Source organism: Bufo bufo, chromosome 7 (assembly GCF_905171765.1).
Source record: "Bufo bufo chromosome 7, aBufBuf1.1, whole genome shotgun sequence".
NCBI lineage: Eukaryota > Metazoa > Chordata > Amphibia > Anura > Bufonidae > Bufo > Bufo bufo.
The window spans coordinates 94,824,255-94,845,257 of NC_053395.1; the positions used below are offsets into that span (position 1 = coordinate 94,824,255).

The 21,003-nt window shown below is 41.5% G+C and overlaps 1 protein-coding gene across 1 annotated transcript in view; it reads right to left on the reverse strand.

Annotated features, from left to right (window-relative positions):
• Positions 1-21,003, reverse strand: part of PFKL (phosphofructokinase, liver type) — a 388,593-nt gene that overhangs the window by 193,551 nt on the left and 174,039 nt on the right. The window contains exon 10 of the mRNA XM_040439347.1: positions 2,885-3,010. Within this exon, the coding sequence (XP_040295281.1) occupies positions 2,885-3,010 (126 nt within the window). The remainder of the gene's footprint in view (positions 1-2,884; positions 3,011-21,003) is intronic.

Here is a 21,003-nt window from a genome sequence, read left to right on the forward strand (position 1 = left end):
CATAAAGAATAAAATGACTCTCTCTGAAATGCTGCAACTGATTTTCCAGGCAGCATGCCTGCGTTAATACGGTTGATACTGCTGACAGATGATCTTTAACCCCTTAATGACCAGCCACTGTTTTTTGACAGCGGGTAGTGCAGGGCCTCAGTCTGCTGCTACATGTTTGGGTGTTAGTACAGCTGAGGTGGGTTAAGGGCTGTCTGAGCACTCCTGCGCTACAAACCGGCTGCTTCACAATTGAGGTTGGTGGTAGCTCCGATGGAGATTGATGGTGCATATTTTCTCAACAGATGTAACGTTGAGGCTGTTTTACAAACTATTATTGAATGCCAGGTAGAGCAGACCCAAAAATCTGCCCCAGTATATGCTTGACAACCTTATGTCTGATATTTGTGAACTGCTCATATTTCCTAAAGATAATAGAAATAGTATGCCACATTTGTCATGACATGAGTGGCAGCAGCCTGCACAATCTTGGCAGATGCCACAGTACCATAAGCAGAGGCGGACTGGCCCTATACCCTACAGTGAAATTTCCAGATGGGCTGATGCCAAGGGGGCTGCCCAAGCCCTCCTCATGGCCGCTGGCCAGATACATAACGATCTGATGCTCTCATAATTAATTAAAGCTAGAAGCATCAGGTACTTGGGCAGCTATCCATCAGCCACAGGCCCCTCCTGAATTCTACTGTATTACTGTCCTCAGTATGGCCATAGGCAGCACTCTGGTATTTTGTGCTGCCCTGAATCTCACGGCAGGTCCAATTCTAGACCGCTTTTGTAGATGAGAGAATAGCCTTTCCTATAAATGGGAGTGAGGAAATAAACTCCAAAATTTACATGGAAGCAATACAATTTCCACAGATCCATTTCTTTGTGGATGGAATATTTGACTCAGCCGTGTGTATGAGGCCCAAGTATCACCATTCTGGTGTTAGTAACACAGGCACAGGAGAAACATTGTGAGCAGTAACACTATGAGGCTCTGTTATCCGGGGGCATATCCTGCATGTGCCCAGCAGTCTCCACATGGTCTCGCTCATAAACAGTGCTCTTAGAATTACTAACAGTCACTATGCTTCAAAAGAGGATTTCTTGCATGTTTAGTTATATCTTCCTTCTGCATACTGTAATATATCATATCAACCAAAAAGTAAGCCCCTATTTGAAGTAAATGGCCACACTGTACCAAAAAAAAACATATCAGCAAACCATAAAAGAGGGTACTAGACCAAAAATCTGATGAGATTTATCAAACTGGTGTAAAAGAAAACTGGCTTAACTGCCCATAGCAACCAATCAGATTTCACCTTTCATTTTTCACAGCTCCTTTGGAAAATGAAAGGTGGAATCTGATTGGTTGCTATGGGCAGATAAGCCAGTTTTCTTTTACACCATGTTTATTAGAAAACCACATTAAAACATAATTATGCCAAAGTTGATACAGATATCAAGAGCTTGAGTCTGCGTCCAAAATATATGCACATAGTATCAAATCCATCCAACAGAACAGTAAACAGGCCAGTTCCTAGGATAGTCCACTTAAAGGGAACCTGTCACCGGGATTTTGGGTATAGAGCTGAGGACATGGGTTGCTAGATGGCCGCTAGCACATCCGCAATACCCAGTCCCCATAGCTCTGTGTGCTTTTATTCTGTAAAAAAACCGATTTGATACATATGCAAATTAACATGAGAGGAGTCATATCTTACTTGTGTGACCAGAGAAGTCATATTTTCAAGCTCTGACTCATCTCAGGTTAATTTGCATATGTATCAAATCGGTTTTTATACACAATGAAAGCACACAGAGCTATGGGGACTGGGTATTGCGGATGTGCTAGCGGCCATCTAGCAACCCATGTCCTCAGCTCTATACCCCAATTCCAGGTGACAGGTTCCCTTTAAACACAATTCTGAACCCCCTACATCATTGGCACAAAAGCAAGGCTCAGTCACCAAAGCCGACACTCTTTTTGCCAACTGCTTCATCTGGGGGTGGTTGGTGGCAGGACACATTAACATTTAAATGGACAACAGTCAAAAAAAACAGATATTTACATATTGTTAATATTAACCCTCATCATTGTATAAGAAATTCCCAATGTTGCTGGAGTACTTACAAAGTAACTTAAACTGAAGCGTGCACAGCAAAAATACACGTTTGACTTCCATCAGACCTTACTTAACCATTTTTTAGTTTTTGCACTCTGTTATGAGATTATATGTATTTTTTAAATTATAGATATAGATATTTATTTTGAGGTCATCAATTAATTATAATGATAACCAACATAATATGTTGCAATGTGTTTTTCTAATAAAGATGGTATTTGTAATGTATAATTTTTGTAATACAAATTAGTATGTTCAATGGTGATAGTTGCTCTTTAACACTCATATAGACATACTACATTTGTCAAACTCAGGGTGTCATATAATGAAGTATGGCTATTTATGTCTACTGTGTAGCCATGTGGCCCCCGGGCTGTGGTTGTTGCTATGTTTTCTAAGTCCTGTAGTTTTTTCTTCATAAAACATAATAAAATAGAAATAGAAATTAGGAAGGTGTGCTGGACAAAAAAATGTTTTAAGACCCTTTCTTAGGTTATGGCATCTATGCATGACAACATGGTTTAATGATCTGGCACAAGTAATAACGATCTCGGAGCTGCTCATTTTGCCACACCTGCCTCTATTTCCTATACTGCCATTATTAAAATACTTGATTTATTACTACTTTGTCACAATTACAGTGTCCCAATTACAGTACTTGTTCCAGATCTTGATATAAAAGACAGACAACCTAAGTGAACACAAAATATATGTTTACATACAGTACATGTCTCTACAGTGCTACAAAAATGTCAGAAAATACTTACCACCTCAACACATTCCATCAATGGCAGCCGCACTGACTGGTTACCAGACAGACTAACCACGCAGGCTGGAGTGTCTGCATTTGCTTCCATCAAAGCAATAACTGCTTCCATGCCCATTTTACTGCTCTGTAATAAAGAAACATTTAAAATGATAAATCCTATAAAAAAAGACTTATCTAATATATATTTTTATCTTGCGAGTCATTTCTCAGAGAACACCTAAATACTTAACCCCTTAAAGACACAGCCAATTTTCATTTTTTGTTTCCATTTTTTATTCCCTGCTATCCAAGAGCCAAAACTTCTTTACATTTCTGTTCAGGGATTGTTTTTTGCAGGACAAGTTGTAATTTCTCATGGCACCATTTAATATTCCATAGAAAATGTTGGGAAGCTGTGATTTTTTTTTATTGTGGTGAAATTGCACCCTTCAGAAGGCCCCTGGCTGCTGTGACAACTGAATGTCTCGAGCAATCCTTTCAGGCACCAGGAGATGCCCTCACGCAGTAAATGACCCGTCACATGCCGTAGTCGCAATTTAAACATACAGTGGGATGCGAAAGTTTGGGCAACCTTGTTAATCGTCATGATTTTCCTGTATAAATCGTTGGTTGTTACGATGAAAAATGTCAGTTAAATATATCATATAGGAGACACACACAGTGATATTTGAGAAGTGAAATGAAGTTTATTGGATTTACAGAAAGTGTGCTATAATTGTTTAAACAAAATTAGGCAGGTGCATACTTGAATTAGGCTATTAGTGAACACCAATACGCCTTTTTATGGTGGTCAGTAAGGAGCCTTATGCTAGCCAGTTGCCTTTTTATAGATGCCCAACTGTGTGAGGAAGATCTCCCAGCAGCGCTAGGTTTGCACCATTGCTGCAGGGTCGAACACGCACATAGGATAGGCCCGGACACTACCCTTACCTCTTCACTGAGCCCATCGGCAGGCAGCCAGGTGTCGAGGAAACCTGGCTTCCCTCGTTTTCGTTTAGTCTCTGTGGATTCCCCAAGCAAAAAAGCAAACCCTAGAGCACCACAGACTCCTGCAAGAGCTTCAGCAGTACCTCGCCAAAGTCCCAAAAACAAGCCAAAAAGAGTTGTCGCAACTCCGTTGATGGCGGAGTTTTTCTTTTTCTCCCTTTTTTTATTATTTTATTTTTCTCTGCTTTGAGCAGGCAATGTGTGTTGACATCACTGTCATGAGGCCTAGGTGGACACTTGTCTCGAAGGATCTTATATTGAGATTCCAGAACATACAGAGTTCTCGGGAGTGGGGGGGGGGGGGGGGGTCTGCTTACTCTTTTCCTCAGAAAAAAAGTGAAGTCCTCCAGCCACGTCTGATGGATAGTGGTTTTTCCATTGAACCACATGCCATGGCATTGCGGAATTATGATTTGAGGTCTCTTTATTTGAATGCTCATATGTTTTTGTCACTTACTTTTTTATACTTTGTTTCTGACGTGTGAAGATTCCTTCTGGGGGTGCTATGAGGGTATGCCAGGAGGTTATCTCAGTCCAGATGATATTGTCGCAGGGGTGGAGGGGAAACCCTGTTCAAGGTTGCTATTACTGGCGTGGTTTTCTTTTATACCAGATATATGGAACCTTATGGGTTTTGAATCTTTCATATGTATTATGCTATTATATTCTTAGTAGTAACAGCTATGTATCTTTCCCTTGCGCAACATATAGTGTCCTGGAATGTCAAAGATCTTCAATCACCAGCTAAGAGGTCTATGATTCTTAGGCACCTCAAGAGACTCCACCTGGATGTTGTACTACTCCAGGAAACTAATCTCTCCTCTGAAGACGGGGCACCTGCACATAAACACAGGACCATTATCCTGACTTCGGTGGAGGACAGCAATAATCCCTCTAATCCTCCCATACCAGCCAGACCTCATGACAAACGCCTGCTCTACCTACTGGCTACCTCTCATTTGCAGAATGCCTGGCACATATCTCATCCAAGCGACAGGGAATTCACACATTTCTCCTTCACTGAGTATCTTTTCAGAAACCCTTCTCTGGCAACTAGGGTTCTGGAGGCTTCCGTTCATGATCTGATCATCTTAAATTACACACCAATCTCTTTTACTGTACATGATTCAACCCCCAAGGGCTCAGACATCTTATGGTGCTTTCCTGCCTATATTGCGGAAGATGAGAAATTCCGTGATCTGCTTAAAGGCTGGTAGCTGGAATATGAGACTGATAATGCATCTCTTTTTTTGGGCCGCAGCCAAGGTACTACTTAAAGGGAAGCTCATCTCTTATATCACCTCTATAAAGTGCACAGCTCACCAGAAATATGAGACGGCCAGTGATGAACTCAGGCAGGCTTATACCTGCTCCCTCCAGAACTAAAACCCAGAAAAGAGAGGCAGATGGGAGGCCACCAAACATGTATTCGTGGTCTTCTATGGAAGAGAAACTATTACGCATTGGTAATAAGTCAGACAGATTCCTTGCGAGACTGGCCAAAGGGAGGCATCCCCCCACTCACATTCAGACACTTCGTTCACCTGAAGGCACCCTAACGTCTGATCCTCCTGAGATAATTTACATTTTTCAGAGGTTTTATGCCACTTTATATTCTACTAATGCGTCATCATATGGAGGTTCAACTCTTCTCAATGAAATATCCTTACCATCTATTTCCCCAGACGACCTATTAGAGCTTAATAAACAGATTACTGAGGAAAAAATAAAGGCAGTTATACATAGTCTCCAGAACTCTAAAGCCCCTGGCCCCAATTGCTGTTCTGGGGAATTTTATAAGATCCTGGTTGATTCTATTACACCTGCACTAGGAGCCTATTTTAATGGCATTTTGAATATGGGTAAGATCCCGAGGGCCTCAAAGGCAGCCTATATCAAATTGAACCTAAGCCAGGCAAACACATTGGATCCCCAATCATATAGACCCATTTCCCTGATGGATCAGGACATAAAGATAATTTTTAAGATAATGGCAGATCGTCTATCCAAGTGGTGGCGAACCTATGGCACGGGTGGCAGAGGCAGCACTCAGAGCCCTCTCTGTGGGCACCCGCACGCTGGAAAAAGTCTATGGTGTACCAATATGCCTTAGACTGTTCCTGCCATTCACCAGCGCAGGGCGCACTATGAACAGCACAGGCAGCACATTGAATGTAACCAGGCTATTATAGCTAAATGATAAAGTACATGGAAGATATACTATTTGGGCACTTGTTCTCTAAAAGTTTCACCATCACTGGTCTAGCCCAACTTCTTCCTTCTCTAATTGGTACAGCAAAAGTTGGATTTGTTAAACAACGAATGGCAGTTGCTAATAAAAGAAAGGTCCTAGATACGACCCACACAGCTTCCAATCCAGACATCCCATCATAGGGCCTTGGATGCCAAAAAGCATTTGATAATGTCAAATGGTCCTGGATTGGAGAAGTGTTGGATAGGATAGGCATTTTGGGAGTCTTCCCCAATGGCTCACATACATAAACCGGGTTTTCTATTAACCTCTTTCCTATTAACTAAAAAAATACATGACATGGATGCCCCTTTTCACCCATATTGTTTAATTGTTTAAAGTGTAACTGCCGTTTCATTTTTTATTCCCTAATGGTATAGTACACCCTGCTGTATAAGTGCTTTTGTGATTTAAAACTTGATCATTTTCAGTTTTACCTGCTAATTACTGCTAATTACTCCCACAAATGCATGCTACTTTCCTATTCAGCAGCTCTCATCTCACAGCGTTGCCATGTGCAGTCAGTCTTCTTCGTATTATAACAAGTGACGGATGAGCTCTGGGAGGAGGAGCTCAGCCCTGATGGCCTGGAGCTGGGCTGAGGCAGAAAGTGGAGGGGGAAGGGCTGCTTTAGATGGTGATATCTTCTCAATGGTAGCAGCTAGAAATATGCTGTTTGAAAGCTGACAGTCCAGGCTTTCAAACAAGACCAGAATGACAACTCTAGTGCAAGCAACAGAGGAGAAATCACTGTTAGAAATAGGGTCAGGAATAATCGTGGGTAAAATCTGCTTTTACTTTAAGCTTCATTCACAGCATCCCGATTTCTATCATTGATATCTTCCCCTGTACTGAACAGATTTGTGTCATTCTGGTATTGTCTGAAAGCTTGGAATGTCATTTCTAGCTGGTACTAAACCAGAGATATAAGCAGCAAAAGCAGCTCCCTGTCAGTCTGGAAGAGAATGAGAGACAGTTGGCTATTAAGAGGTTAAAATAAATGCTTACTGATTTAATGCGATTGCAGGGCTTGTCTCTGGTTAGCTGTATGTGAGGATACACACTGCTCTGGGTACTGTGGGAAGTTATCTGCATTCTGATTGGTCCTGCTAGTTCATGTGAGGAGAGCAAGGGCTTATGGGAAGTGAGGGAAATACAGGATGGCCTCAAGGAAGGGCAAAAATCATCACAGGAAGAGCAGCAGAGGCCATCTTAGGAAGTTGCTGAAATAGAGGCACAGAGAAATATGGTTGCTAAGGGCTGAATACAGACATCAGAAAGGTAAAATTAGCTGAAAAATGCAGCATCACGTTAGGAATTTTATTTTTGGTAGTGAAATGGCAATTACACTTTAAATATAGCAATATAACCCCTAGCCCACTATTTAGAGACATTCACTTTGCACAGGGGCATATCTGTGAGTACTCAGGAAGTAAAGGTCACTTTATTCACAGATTATGTCCTCTTATTTCTTAGTGACCGCCGTAGGGACATTCAAAAGATTTTACAAATCATTTCTGATTTTGAAATACCCTCAGGATATTGTATTAACCCAGGAAAAAGCAAATCTACAACAGAATTGTTGGGAGAAAAAAATTAATAAATTCAAGGTGTTGCAATGGCCCAGTTAAAGCCCAGATCTCAACCTAATTGAAAACCTGTGGCGGAACCTTAAAGGGAACCTGTCATCCACTTTATGCTGCCCATACTAACGGCAGTATAAAGTAGAGACAGGTGAGTTGATTTCAGTGGGCTGTCATTGAACTGTTAAAAGTAAGTGGTTGCCGAGAACCAACATCACAATCATTGCAGACTGGGCCTGGAAAAGAGTCACGGCCACCTGAAAAGAGTCATGGTTATTCATGAATTCCTGTTCTCCTGCCCACCTGCTGATGACTGACAGGCTTATACCTAGGTTTCTCCCTTTCTCTTTAGGAGAAAACTGCCAATCATCAGCAGATGGGCGGGAAGAGCAGGAGATTATGAATAACCTTGACTCTTCTCAAGTAGATTTGACTCTTTTCAAGGCCTGTGCTGCAATGATTATGATGCTGGTTCTCAGCAACTACTTACTGTTAGCTCATGAGTGACACACCGCTGAAATCAGCATTTCTGTCACTATTTTATCCTGCCCTCAGTGAGGTCAGCATAAAGTTGATGACAAGTTCCCTTTAACAGAGCTGTGCATAAACAAATAACCTCAATGAACTGAAACAACATTGTAAAGAAGAGTGGGTCAAAATTTCTCCAGAACAACGGAAGAGACTGATAAGGTCATACCGAAAATTATTTCGGCAAGTTATTGCTGCTAAAGGTGGTTCTACACGCTATTAATTCATGGGTGTACTTAGTTTTTCACAAATGGCTTTTCCATTAGGCTTCATCTTTGTTGAATAAATAATGAAATGGTGGTTTCTGTTGTGTGTTGTTGTTGCCAAATTTTTCTGACCTTCTAAAGAACCAAAAGTTTTTTTATTTTTTTTTTATTCCTGATGCATACAACCAAAGACGGTGTACTTTGCTTTTATTATTGTTTTGAAAGCAGTATTAATTGCATGGAGTAGTACATCAGAGGGTTACACATGCATAATATAAAAAAAAAATGCAAAAAAATATATAATAAACATGAAACTATTTACAAACTCGTACAAAGGGGATGAGGACCCTGCACGCGAGAGTTTACAATCTGGTAATGACCTGAAATCTGCGGTACATGTACGGCGAATGTTGAAAAGGTGTTAAGAATTAGCTATTTTATATGGATGATATTTTCGTTTTATGGTTGGGGAATGAGGAACAATTATTGAATTTTGTGCATTATCTAAATGGGTGCAGTTTTCTGTTGAATATGATCCGTATACACTATTTGCATGTGGAATTGCTTAAACAGGATGATGGTACCACTAGTACTTTATAGTCTAAACCTGCTGAAATGAACACTTAACTAAGATATGACAGTTATCATGCACCCCAAACTTTTAAGATGATACTGAAAGGGCAGTTTGTAAGGGCTAGAAGGATTTGTAGCACAGATGAGTACTATTCTTAGCACAGAGATAAACTGATACAAAAGAATATCCCCAAGAAAAGGTTAAGAACGCTGGTAGAGAAAAAACCTTTACCTGGAAAAGAGGTTTGGACAGAAAAAGGTGAGAAAAAGATATGGAGAATCATTTATTTACTCTATATACAAATACAACTGTCACTCCAATTTGATTTTAAAAAAACGTGATCTTGAAGCATTGGGATTTGCTGAAGTATGATACGTTGACTAAAATACAGTAAATACATTGCATTTTGTCAGGAGGCTCCCAAATATGTGTATAGAAAAGGGAATTCTATTACCAGCTACTTGGTACATGCAAACAGCCAAAGAAAATAATAATATAATATAATAAAATAATATCGTTGCTCTGCCCAGCAGGGTTAGAAAATAATTCTAGTTCATTGTGCCAGAGCCTTGGTATTTCTGAAGTGTTTAGTGTGGTTATAGCACCATCTAGCAGTCTTAAAAATGGTATTACACTTTATTTTTCCTGTTACAATACTACTGCATTGTGGGAGTTCAATGCATCCTGGGAAAGAGAAGTCTCCAGTCACCAGGACACATCAGCAGAGCTAACCTTTTGCATATCTCCTTCTCAAACTCCACCATTCTTGTAAAAGCATATCTGGTGAGAGATCTACCTTTGTTTCAGGGACATCATGTTATGCAGAGCTGTTCAGCTAGTTGTAATTGTTACTATTGTTAGCTAGACATGTAATCCTATGCACAGGCAGCCATTTTACCATATGCCTCAGTGTTATGTAATGTTATAGTACATGCTATTATATACTTTACACTTATACATGCTATTTGTATTCTTGTAGTTTTACTAATCAAACAAACCTGTTTTACCAATAAACAAGTTAGACCACGAAGAACAGTCCTCTTATTTGGAAGACAGGAATGGTTTATGCTGAATGTCAAATTGCACACTGTGTGAACGTGTATGAAGACAATGTCTTAGAAGCTTAGTCGCACTCTGCTTCTTGTCTCTTGTAGTTGGGTTCCCACCCAAATTAGTATAAAATAGAAAACTTCAGAGTTTATTCAGGCCCTACCTTGGGAGAAGGTGTTTTACATACCCTTAGGGGACTACACATTGGCTGAAGAAGACTATGGTGCACGCGCTGGACCTGTAAATGCCTGGGAGTGCGTGTGTGCCCCAGAAACAGAAAAGTAAAGCCCGACAAGAAAGCACAGGGCAGAGTCGGCAGCAGAAAGAGGGTTGTGAGGACCACTGCTGGTGAGCAGAGGAGTGCAAGTGGGCCTCGACAGCCGGCTCAACGTGAGAAGAGGCTGGGAAAGTGACGCGTCACCCACTCTTAGAAAGACAGCGATGGGCAGGGGTCGCCAGTGTAAAAGTATCCCTTTAAGAGTCAGAGAGTGCAAGCGTGCTTTAAGAACAGAACAGCCTTCTGCTAGTGAGCAGAAGGACTGCCAGCACAGCATGAGAAGAGGCTGGGTAAGTGACAAGAGGCCTGTGCCCACTTGGATGGGCGAGACGGGGGCTGGCACGGGCCACCAGCACAACAACCTCAAGGCATTTATTTAGGTTTGTAGTGAGTATTTCTACACCACAGGTATTGTCACAGGACAGGGTTCGGGGAAAAATTTAGCTTTGTGTATAAGCTGTGCAATACATCAAGGCAAAATCATAAAAAGGGGGTTCAACTACATAAAGGAAAAATCCAAGGGCTGTATGGTATATTTTCAAGTAATTCTCTATGCACAGTATTGTGTGGAACAGGTTCAGTGATGGTAAATGGTGTCCTTTCTTATCCCCTTTTTGAAACAAATAATTTTTTTGTGGACCTTACTAAGAAAGTGCTGCCAAAATACAATGGGTGTGGCTTCACTTCCAGAAGTACTGGGACCCTCTCTTCCTAGTCCCCAAATATCAGTGCCTTGACAACACCTCTTAACTCCAGTAATGTCTCCCTTGTTCCCCACATAGATGTACCACGCATGCATTAACCAATATACAGTAGCCAGAAAAAGTATGTGAACCCTTTGGAATGATATAGATTTTTGCACAAATTGGTCATAAAATGTGATCTGATCTTCATCTAAGTCACAACAATATTTAAACAAAAAAGAGACTGCGCTGCAGAAAGAATATTACTTTTCATTTTTTTTTTCTCTCCTCTCTCCTCGGATTAAAAGGGAAGAAAGCTAGGTTTTCACCAGGTTCACAGGATGTAACAAAATCCTCCTCAAATCTACAAGTGCCTGCAGAGTGCAAATAGAAACTCCATATGGTGAAGTACTACCACTGTGTTTTACAACCTCAAGGAAGAAATATACTCACAATTCCATTCACAGTGTGCGTATTTGTCACCACTTGTGTCCCCACATCTCCATAGGCTTCAGCAAACACGTTCTCTGGTATTCCTTAATCTTCTCATAGATCCCCGTTTCCTCATAAACCAAAGAAACGCGGAGGATAGTGAAGCACTTAGGGGTGCGATTTTAAAAAAAACATTTATTATACTCACAAAATTAAAAATATAACAAGCATTCAGATCAGCCTGCACAGACGCCCAACCCGGGTTTCGCTACAACGCTTCTTCAGGAGCTCTGATTGCAAAGCAAGGTTATAAAATCATATCCCAAAAATCGCACCGGCATCTCAGTCACTGTTCAGACTTGAGGCAAACATCATCATTTCTCATCCTAGACTATACAAGAATTAACATCACATTCTACATTCAGGCCTCTCGGTTGGATAGTGTTCAGACAGTACATCCAATTTACTTCTCTTTTGTTGATTTTAGTTATATAATCTCCACCTCGGACCAACTTGTCTACCAATTCAATTCCCATAAATTTTAACCCTTTGGGTTCTTTTTGGTGACAGTGTGTCATTGCATTACAAACTATGTGTTACTAAGCCTTTTTTAATATTATAAATATACTCCTGCACACGGGTCTTCAAGCTGCAGGTGGTTCTTCCTATATATTGGAGGCCACAAGGGCACTCCAGCATATAGATCACCCCCACACTATTACACGTAAGTTGCCCTTTTATTTTTACGGTTTCCTTTTTACCTTTGATTTGTATAGTCTCCATCATTTTTTGCCGGTCTTTTTGGTTGCGGTTCCTGCAAGGTCCGCAAAAACCGCACCATGTGAATTTGCCATTTCTCTGCAAACTTTTCTGTTGTTTTTTTGTTGCAAAGTTCCCACTATGCACAAGGCTGTTAGACAAATTTGGTGCCTTTTTAAAAACAATGGAAGGTTTATTTGGTATTTCCTTTCCTATAATAGGATCATGTTTGAGAATTTTCAAATTTTTCTGGATCATATTCTTTATTAGGCCCAATATTGTATTATATTGTGTAAAAAAGGTATATCTAAAATCTTTCTTTGGTCCATTTTTTTCTTTTCTTTTATCCTTATTACCTATTTCCATTTTGCACTTTTCCAAAAACCTTTCATCATAACCTTTTTCTAAAAACCTCTCCTTGATGACTTCACTTTGTTCCCTATATTTTTCCACATCTATACAATTTTTATATATTCGCTGGAACTGACTTTTTGGGATGTTTTTTAACCATACCTCATGGTGGCAACTGTCCAACCCTATATACGTGTTCACATCAATGGATTTGAAGAAGGTCTTGGTTTTCATCTGACCCTCTTCTACATAAATTGTAAGATCTAAAAAGTCCACCGAGGTGGCATTCACACAACTCGTGAATTTTAAATTGTAATCGTTCTTATTGATGTCTTTAAGGAAATCTTCCAAATCCTCTTTACTGCCCTCCCATATGAGCAGGCAGTCATCGATATAACGACGCAATACGGTCAGGGTTCCTCTTTCAGTTTTTTTCTCCAAGATGGGGTTGATTATCTCTCTTTCCCACATAGTCATGAACAGATTTGCGAGGCTGGGGGCGAATTTCGCCCCCATTGCCATGCCAGACTGCTGCAAATAGAAACTATCTTTGTAGAGGAAATAGTTATGGGATAGGCAGAAAGCAACACAGTTCAAAATGAACTGTGTTTGATGTTCTGTTAAATCCGGATCCCCATTAAGGGCTTCTTCCACCCCTCTCATGCCTAAATCATTTGGAATGCAGGTATACAAAGAAGCAACATCCACAGTCGCAAGCCATGTTTGTTGGTTGTTTTTTATTAATTCCACCACACTTGTCGAATCCTTAAGATAGGAGGGGGCTATTTTAACGTGTTTTTGTAGAAAAAAATATATATACTCGGAAACTCTATTTGTTAAGAGTGTTAAAAAACACGTTAAAATAGCCCCCTCCAATCTTAAGGATTCGACAAGTGTGGTGGAATTAATAAAAAAACATGGGATGTCTTAACCAACAAACACGGCTGGCGACTGTGGATGTTGCTTCTTTGTATACCTGCATTCCAAATGATTTAGGCATGAGAGGGGTGGAAGAAGCCCTTAATGGGGATCCGGATTTAACAGAACATCAAACACAGTTCATTTTGAACTGTGTTGCTTTCTGCCTATCCCATAACTATTTCTTCTACAAATATAGTTTCTATTTGCAGCAGTCTGGCGTGGCAATGGGGGCGAAATTGGCCCCCAGCCTCGCAAATCTGTTCATGACTATGTGGGAAAGAGAGATAATCAACCCCATCTTGGAGAAAAAAACTGAAAGAGGAACCCTGACCGTATTGCGTCGTTATATCGATGACTGCCTGCTCATATGGGAGGGCAGTAAAGAGGGTTTGGAAGATTTCCTTAAAGACATCAATAAGAACGATTACAATTTAAAATTCACGAGTTGTGTGAATGCCACCTCGGTGGAATTTTTAGATCTTACAATTTATGTAGGAGAGGGTCAGATGAAATCCAAGACCTTCTTCAAATCCATTGATGTGAACACGTATATAGGGTTGGACAGTTGCCACCATGAGGTATGGTTAAAAAACGTCCCAAAAAGTCAGTTCCAGCGAATATATAAAAATTGTATAGATGTGGAAAAATATAGGGAACAAAGCAAAGTCATCAAGGAGAGGTTTTTAGAGAAAGGTTATGATGAAAGGTTTTTGGAAGAGTGCAAAATGGACATGGGTAATAAGGATAAAAGAAAAGAAAAAAATGGACCAAAGAAAGATTTTAGATATACCTTTTTTACACAATATAATACAATATTAGGCCTAATAAAGAATATGATCCAGAAAAATTGGAAAATTCTCAAACATGATCCTATTATACGGAGAATACAAATGTGATCACACTCTATATCCAGCATTCTGCCCTGCCTCCATGCTGGATGAGACATTGGTGTACATTTTGGCCAAAGCGTAATAAGCCACTCACCGCGTCAAGGTTGCCTCCATTTGAGTGGTCCCTATCACTAGTTCCTACCTGTTCATGGGCCATGACAGCCACACAAAATCCAGGGAATGCAGGTCAGCGCGCACGCCAAGCACACTCTGCTTTTAACCCCGTCCGGTGCCATTACAGCTTTCATCGGATCCAGGGATGCAAGTACCAACATGCACGCTGAGCCCACCATATACTTCTCCTGGAGCCAAATGGCTACTGGCAGGTTCTATATAAGCAGACTCAGTTTTATACTGACTAAAACCAGCCTCCAGGACAGATTAACTGGTCAGGTGTGCATGACTCAAAGGAGATCGCCACGCCTCCAATACATACTACAAAGAAAAAAAATTGGGAATTGAGTCAGCACAACCTGTATATAGGTGCAGATCACTATGGCGAAATACATATCCTATTATAGGAAAGGAAATACCAAATAAACCTTCCATTGTTTTTAAAAAGGCACCAAATTTGTCTAACAGCCTTGTGCATAGTGGGAACTTTGCAACAAAAAAACAACAGAAAAGTTTGCAGAGAAATGGCAAATTCACATGGTGCGGTTTTTGCGCACCTTGCAGGAACCGCAACCAAAAAGACAGGCAAAAAATTATGGAGACTATACAAATCAAAGGTAAAAAGGAAACCGTAAAAATAAAAGGGCAACTTACGTGTAATAGTGTGGGGGTGATCTATATGCTGGAGTGCCCTTGTGGCCTCCAATATATAGGAAGAACCACCCGCAGCTTGAAGACCCGCGTGCAGGAGCATATTTATAATATTAAAAAAGGCTTAGTAACACATAGTTTGTAATGCAATGACACACTATGTCACCAAAAAGAACCCAAAAGGGTTAAAATTTATGGGAATTGAATTGGTAGACAAGTCGGTCAGAGGTGGAGATTATATAACTAAAATCAACAAAAGAGAAGTAAATTGGATGTACTGTCTGAACACTATCCAACCGAGAGGCCTGAATGTAGAATGTGATGTTAATTCTTGTATAGTCTAGGATGAGAAATGATGACGTTTGCCTCAGGTCTGAACAGTGACTGAGATGCCGATGCGATTTTTGGGATAGGATTTTATAACCTTGTGAATTGAATGAACAGAAGATAATGAAAATTGAAAGGTACCATTTGACCTATGCGCAGGACTGATTTGGGAAATTATGGTTTTAGGATGTTTTATATAATATGCTCATATTTTATTAGTTTTGTATGGGGAGTGAAGTTTTGTATGGGGGTGGGGTTAGCTTGCTGATAAAAAAAACTGCTGTTTTCGGCTTTGCAATCAGAGCTCCTGAAGAAGCTTTGTAGCGAAACCCGGGTCGGGCATCTGTGCAAGCTGATATGAATGCTTGATTAGCTATAAGTAACGGATTAGGGAGGTCAGACCTATTATGAATCTGCGCTCAGGATTACCAAGAGTAAAGGCATAAATCAGGAAGTGGGTAATCTTAAAATATAACATTTAATAATTTTGCGGATAAAATACAAGAAAATCCTAGATGAAGTGTGCAAAAACAAACCTTGGGATAAAGGGCGAGTAAGCCCTATATTATACCGGAGTATTTATCCCAAATGAAGATACATAAATACATTGAAAAAATTGTGCACGGCGGCACTAGTAACCAGTATGTCCTACCGGTACCACGAGACAGGAATCGGATCGTTTACCACCGACTATGCTCCAATCGAGGCTTCTCCATATATGTGGAACAGTGAAGAAGTGATATCAGGCAGTGATACACAATTGTGCAGGGTCCCTGTACAGGCCCTATGGCTAGCTAGCAAAATGGCCCTAATACTAGATATAAGTAGCAGCCTCACCACAGGGCACTCGTCCTAACAAGGACGACCCCGTCCGGAACCTGTCCCTGAAAATCTAAATTCTTTATGTCCCTAAAAATCTAAGAAACACTCCCTACACGCATGTTTCACTGCCTGAAAATAGAGCAGTTCATCAGGGGAGATGAGGGAAAAGTGCTGGGGATCAATTCTCGATAGACCATTGATCCCTAGACACCAGCCAGGCTTGATAAGTCGGCCAGTTACAAGGGTATATCCAGATAGTGGAACCCTCCAGGGGCGGTCTCTAGATGGGGAGACAATGGAACATGCAGATTCAAGATAGATAAAACTGCACCTGGGACGCCAACTTGACTGGCGTTCCCACCACTTAAATATTCACCTGGTTGCCGCCTCCGCCGCCCACGATATGCAGGGCCAATGGGCGCCGCGCCTGCGCCCATTACGGAACCGAAAACGAGGTATGAAGCGCAAGGAAGTGCCTAGGATGCCGGCTCCTTCCTGCGCATGCGCGGCATCGCTTAGTATCGCGATACTGCTCCTGCCGGCCGAATTAACAGCGGCACTAGAGGCAAAGTGATACACCTATTGCCAGTCAACACTCGCAAGTGGTGAGGTGATCGGAACTCACATCACCACCCGAGTGATTTGGCCCCCAATCGGACCATCAGTAAAAACGGTATTTAGGCTGCTTGTCATGTGTAAGACAAGGATAGACGTCTGGACATTGACTAAAACACAAATTATGGTTTTTAACTATTTAGCATGCAGGTATCACAAACAATAATTAACAGAAAAAAAAAATATATATATATTATTAAAGGACAGGAAGAAGGATATATCAATTCACAGGCAACACTTAGACAGTAATTGCTTCACAAGAAACAACTATAATTCAATTGTTCATTTAGGCCTGTCGGTGTTACTGTCCGTAGAAAAAAGATCCAGCGTGCTTCACGCTGCAGTAGGATCTTGTCCCAGTCACCTCCACGTTTTGGGGGGGGGGGGGGGGGTGACTGCTTCGATACCAATAACTTTGATAACCCTGGAGTCACCTTGATAAAAATCACATACGTGACGAGCCACAACCGTGTCTAGTCATTTCTCTATTTCAAGAAGGCGCTCTCCCACACGCCTGCGGAGCTCACGTTTGGTTTTGCCAATATATTCTTTTTCACAAATACATGTGATTTTGTATATGACGCCTACCGTTCTACATGAGATAAAATCTTTAATGTCAAAATTACGTCTGAGATTGCTGAAGAAGGTCTTCCCTGTGGTGATACGGTCACAGGCCACGCAGCCGCTGCACCTGAAACTGCCCACAGGCCGGCGATTTAGCCAAGTGTCAGGAGCAGCGGGTGGTGAGAAGTGACTATGTACTAGCAAGTCCTTGATGCTCTTGCCTCGCCTGTATGTCACCTGTGGATAATCATGTAGAACATCACAAACATCTGGGTCCACCAGGAGAATGGGCCAATGGCGGTCAAGAATCTCTCTAGACTTCTTAACTGAACCATCGAATGTGGTGATGAACCGTATCTTCCTATCTCCTTCCTGCTTTTTTTTGGGGACCAGAAGTGTGTCTCTATGGGTATGGGCCGCTCTCTGGAAGGCCTTTTTCAGAACATGGTCCGGGTAGCTCCTGGCCAGAAATCTCTGTCGGAGATCTGCCGCCTGAGTCTTAAATTCTTGCTCCTCTGAGCAGTTCCTCCGCAAGCGCAGGTACTGCCCATAAGGGATACCTCGCTTCAAAGGCAACGGATGGCTACTTTGCCAGTGAAGAACTGAATTAGTAGCTGTGGTTTTTCGATAGATACTTGTAGAGAGCTCCCCCCGCATTTCTTAGATATGCGTACATCCAAAAAGGGAAGTGTTTCTTAGTCAATCTCGTAAGTAAACCGGAGGCCGATGGTATTGTTATTAAGAAATTCCACCAAAAGCTTAAAAGCTGAGTGGCTGGCATTCCAAATTATGAGGATATCGTCGATGTACCGGGCCCATAAGGTTCCCAAAGACGGTTGTTGCCTCCCACCAGCCCAGGAGCAGGTTTGCATAAGACGGCGCACAGGAACAACCCATGACAGGAACAACCCATGGCTGTACCCCTGAGCTGGTGGTAGAGGCGACCGTCAAACATAAAAAAGTTATCTGTGAGCATAAACCTGAACAGTTGGAGGACCAGCTCATTATGTGCCACGAACTGTTTCCCACGCATGCCCAGGTAATACCCTACTGCCCTCAGACCTGCCTCGTGTGGTATTGAGGAATAAAGGGCCTCAACATCCACACTGGCCAGGAGGGAATTATCATTCATGCATACCCCGTCTACCCGCTTCAGTAGATCCATGGTATCGCGGGTAAAAGACGGGAGGGCGGTGACAAATGGCATCAATATCTGATCGATATAGACCCCTATGTTTTGCCCTATGCTGCCAATACCGGCCACAATCGGTCTCCCTTTGAGTGGTCTAAGCCCTTTGTGGACCTTGGGGAGGCTATAGAACGTGGCCGCTACTGGGTGCCGAGGGTACATAAAATCAAATTCTTCCTGAGAAATAAGATTCTTGGCTTTACCCGCAGACAAAATATCCCTTAACTCAACCAGATAAGGAGCAGTGGGATTGGAAGTCAACGTTTGATAACTACTCTTGTCTTTTAGAATCTGTTCACACATAGACTGATAACTGTCTATTCATAATTACCGTGTTTCCGCCTTTGTCAGACGGTTTTATTACTATAGTCTTATCCTCTCTCAAGGATTTAATCGCACTGTGTTCTTCTGAAGAACAGTTATTAGATCTCTATGTTTCTTGCAATTCAATAATGTCAGCAGTGACTAGTTGCAAGAAGACGTCCAGACATGATATGTCTCCTGCCGGTGGCATTTTATTACTCTTGTTACGCAGGGGTGTGAATGGGCCGAGTCCTTGCAAGGTATGTACATCTGCTGACAGACTGTGCAGTAATTCTACATCCGGGAGTAAGTCTGTGGGTATGCCTAAATCATGACTTTTCTTCCTATCAATCATTTTAAATTGTTTGTGCCAACGGAGCTCGAGTATAAATAGATGTAGATCTTTTACCCATGTGAACGTATCGTGCTGGCGAGTTGGGACAAATGAAAGTCCCTTAGATAAGACCGCCATTTCGCTCTTAGAGAGGGTACGGTTGGAGAGATTGATTATCTCTGGGCCGAAAGATCTCGGTTGTTGGGACGGTTCCTCAGGTTGTAATTGACTCCCTGGTCTAAAAAACCACCACGGTTTACACCGGTTGTGCCTCTGCCTCTCCCTCTGCCCCTCCCTTTCTTATTATACTTTTGCTTGTTTCTGCTAGGGTTGCCACCTGATTCTCTGTCAGTGTCGGACAGGTCTGTTTCCGTTGTGGAGATCTCAGAGGTATTCTCTTTAATAGGTGGCACCTCTCTCAGAACCAAGTAGGCCTTGTTTTCTTTAAACTCGGCTAAGTCTTATGATCTGAATGCTTGTTATATTTTTAATTTTGTGAGTATAATAAATGTTTTTTTTTAAATCGCACCCCTAAGTGCTTAACTATCCTCCGTGTTTCTTTGGTTTATGAGGAAACCTATGCTGAAGCCTATGGAGATGTGGGGACACAAGTGGTGACAAATACGCACACTGTGAATGGAATCTTGTGAGTATATTTCTTCCTTGCGGTTGTAAAACACAGTGGTAGTACTTCACCATATGGAGTTTCTATTTGCACTCTGCAGGCACTTGTAGATCTGAGGAGGATTTTGTTACATCCTGTGAACCTGGTGAAAACCTCGCTTTCTTCCCTTTTAATCCGAGGAGAGAGGAGGAAAAAAAAAAAGAAAAGTAATATTCTTTCTGCAGCGCAGTCTCTTTTTTGTTTGAATCTTGGTTAAGTGACAAAAACCCACGTCACTATTTGCGGCTTGCAACGCAGAGGAATTACCGTAAGATAACCAGAGACATTTCTCCTTTGTATTTAAGTCACAACAATAGACAATCACAGTCTGCTTAAACTAATAACATACAAAGAATTAAATGTAACCATGTTTTTATTGAACAAACCATGTAAACATTCACAGTGCAGGTGGAAAAAGTATGTGAACCCCTAGACTAATGACATCTCCAAGAGTTAATTGGAGAGAGGTGTCAGCCAACTGGAGTCCAATCAATGAGATGAGATTGGAGGTGTTGGTTACAGCTGCCCTGCCCTATAAAAAACACACACCAGTTCTGGGTTTGCTTTTCACAAGAAGCATTGCCTGATGTGAATGATGCCTCGCACAAAAGAGCTCTCAAAAGACCTACGATTAAGAATTGTTGACTTGTATAAAGCTGGAAAGTGTTATAAAAGTATCTCTAAAAGCCTTGCTGTTCATCAGTCCACGGTAAGACAAATTGTCTATAAATGGAGAAAGTTCAGCACTGCTGCTGCTCTCCCTAGGAGGGGCCGTCCTGTAAAGATGACTGCAAGAGCACAGCGCAGACTGCTCAATGAGGTGAAGAAGAATCCTAGGAAGTCAGCTAAAGACTTACAAAAGTCTCTGGCATATGCTAACATCCCTGTTAGCGAATCTACAATACGTAAAACACTAAACAAGAATGGATTTCATGGGAGGATACCACAGAGGAAGCCACTGCTGTCCAAAAAAAAAAAACATTGCTGCACGTTTACAGTTTGCACAAGACCACTTGGATGTTCCACAGCAGTACTGGCAAAA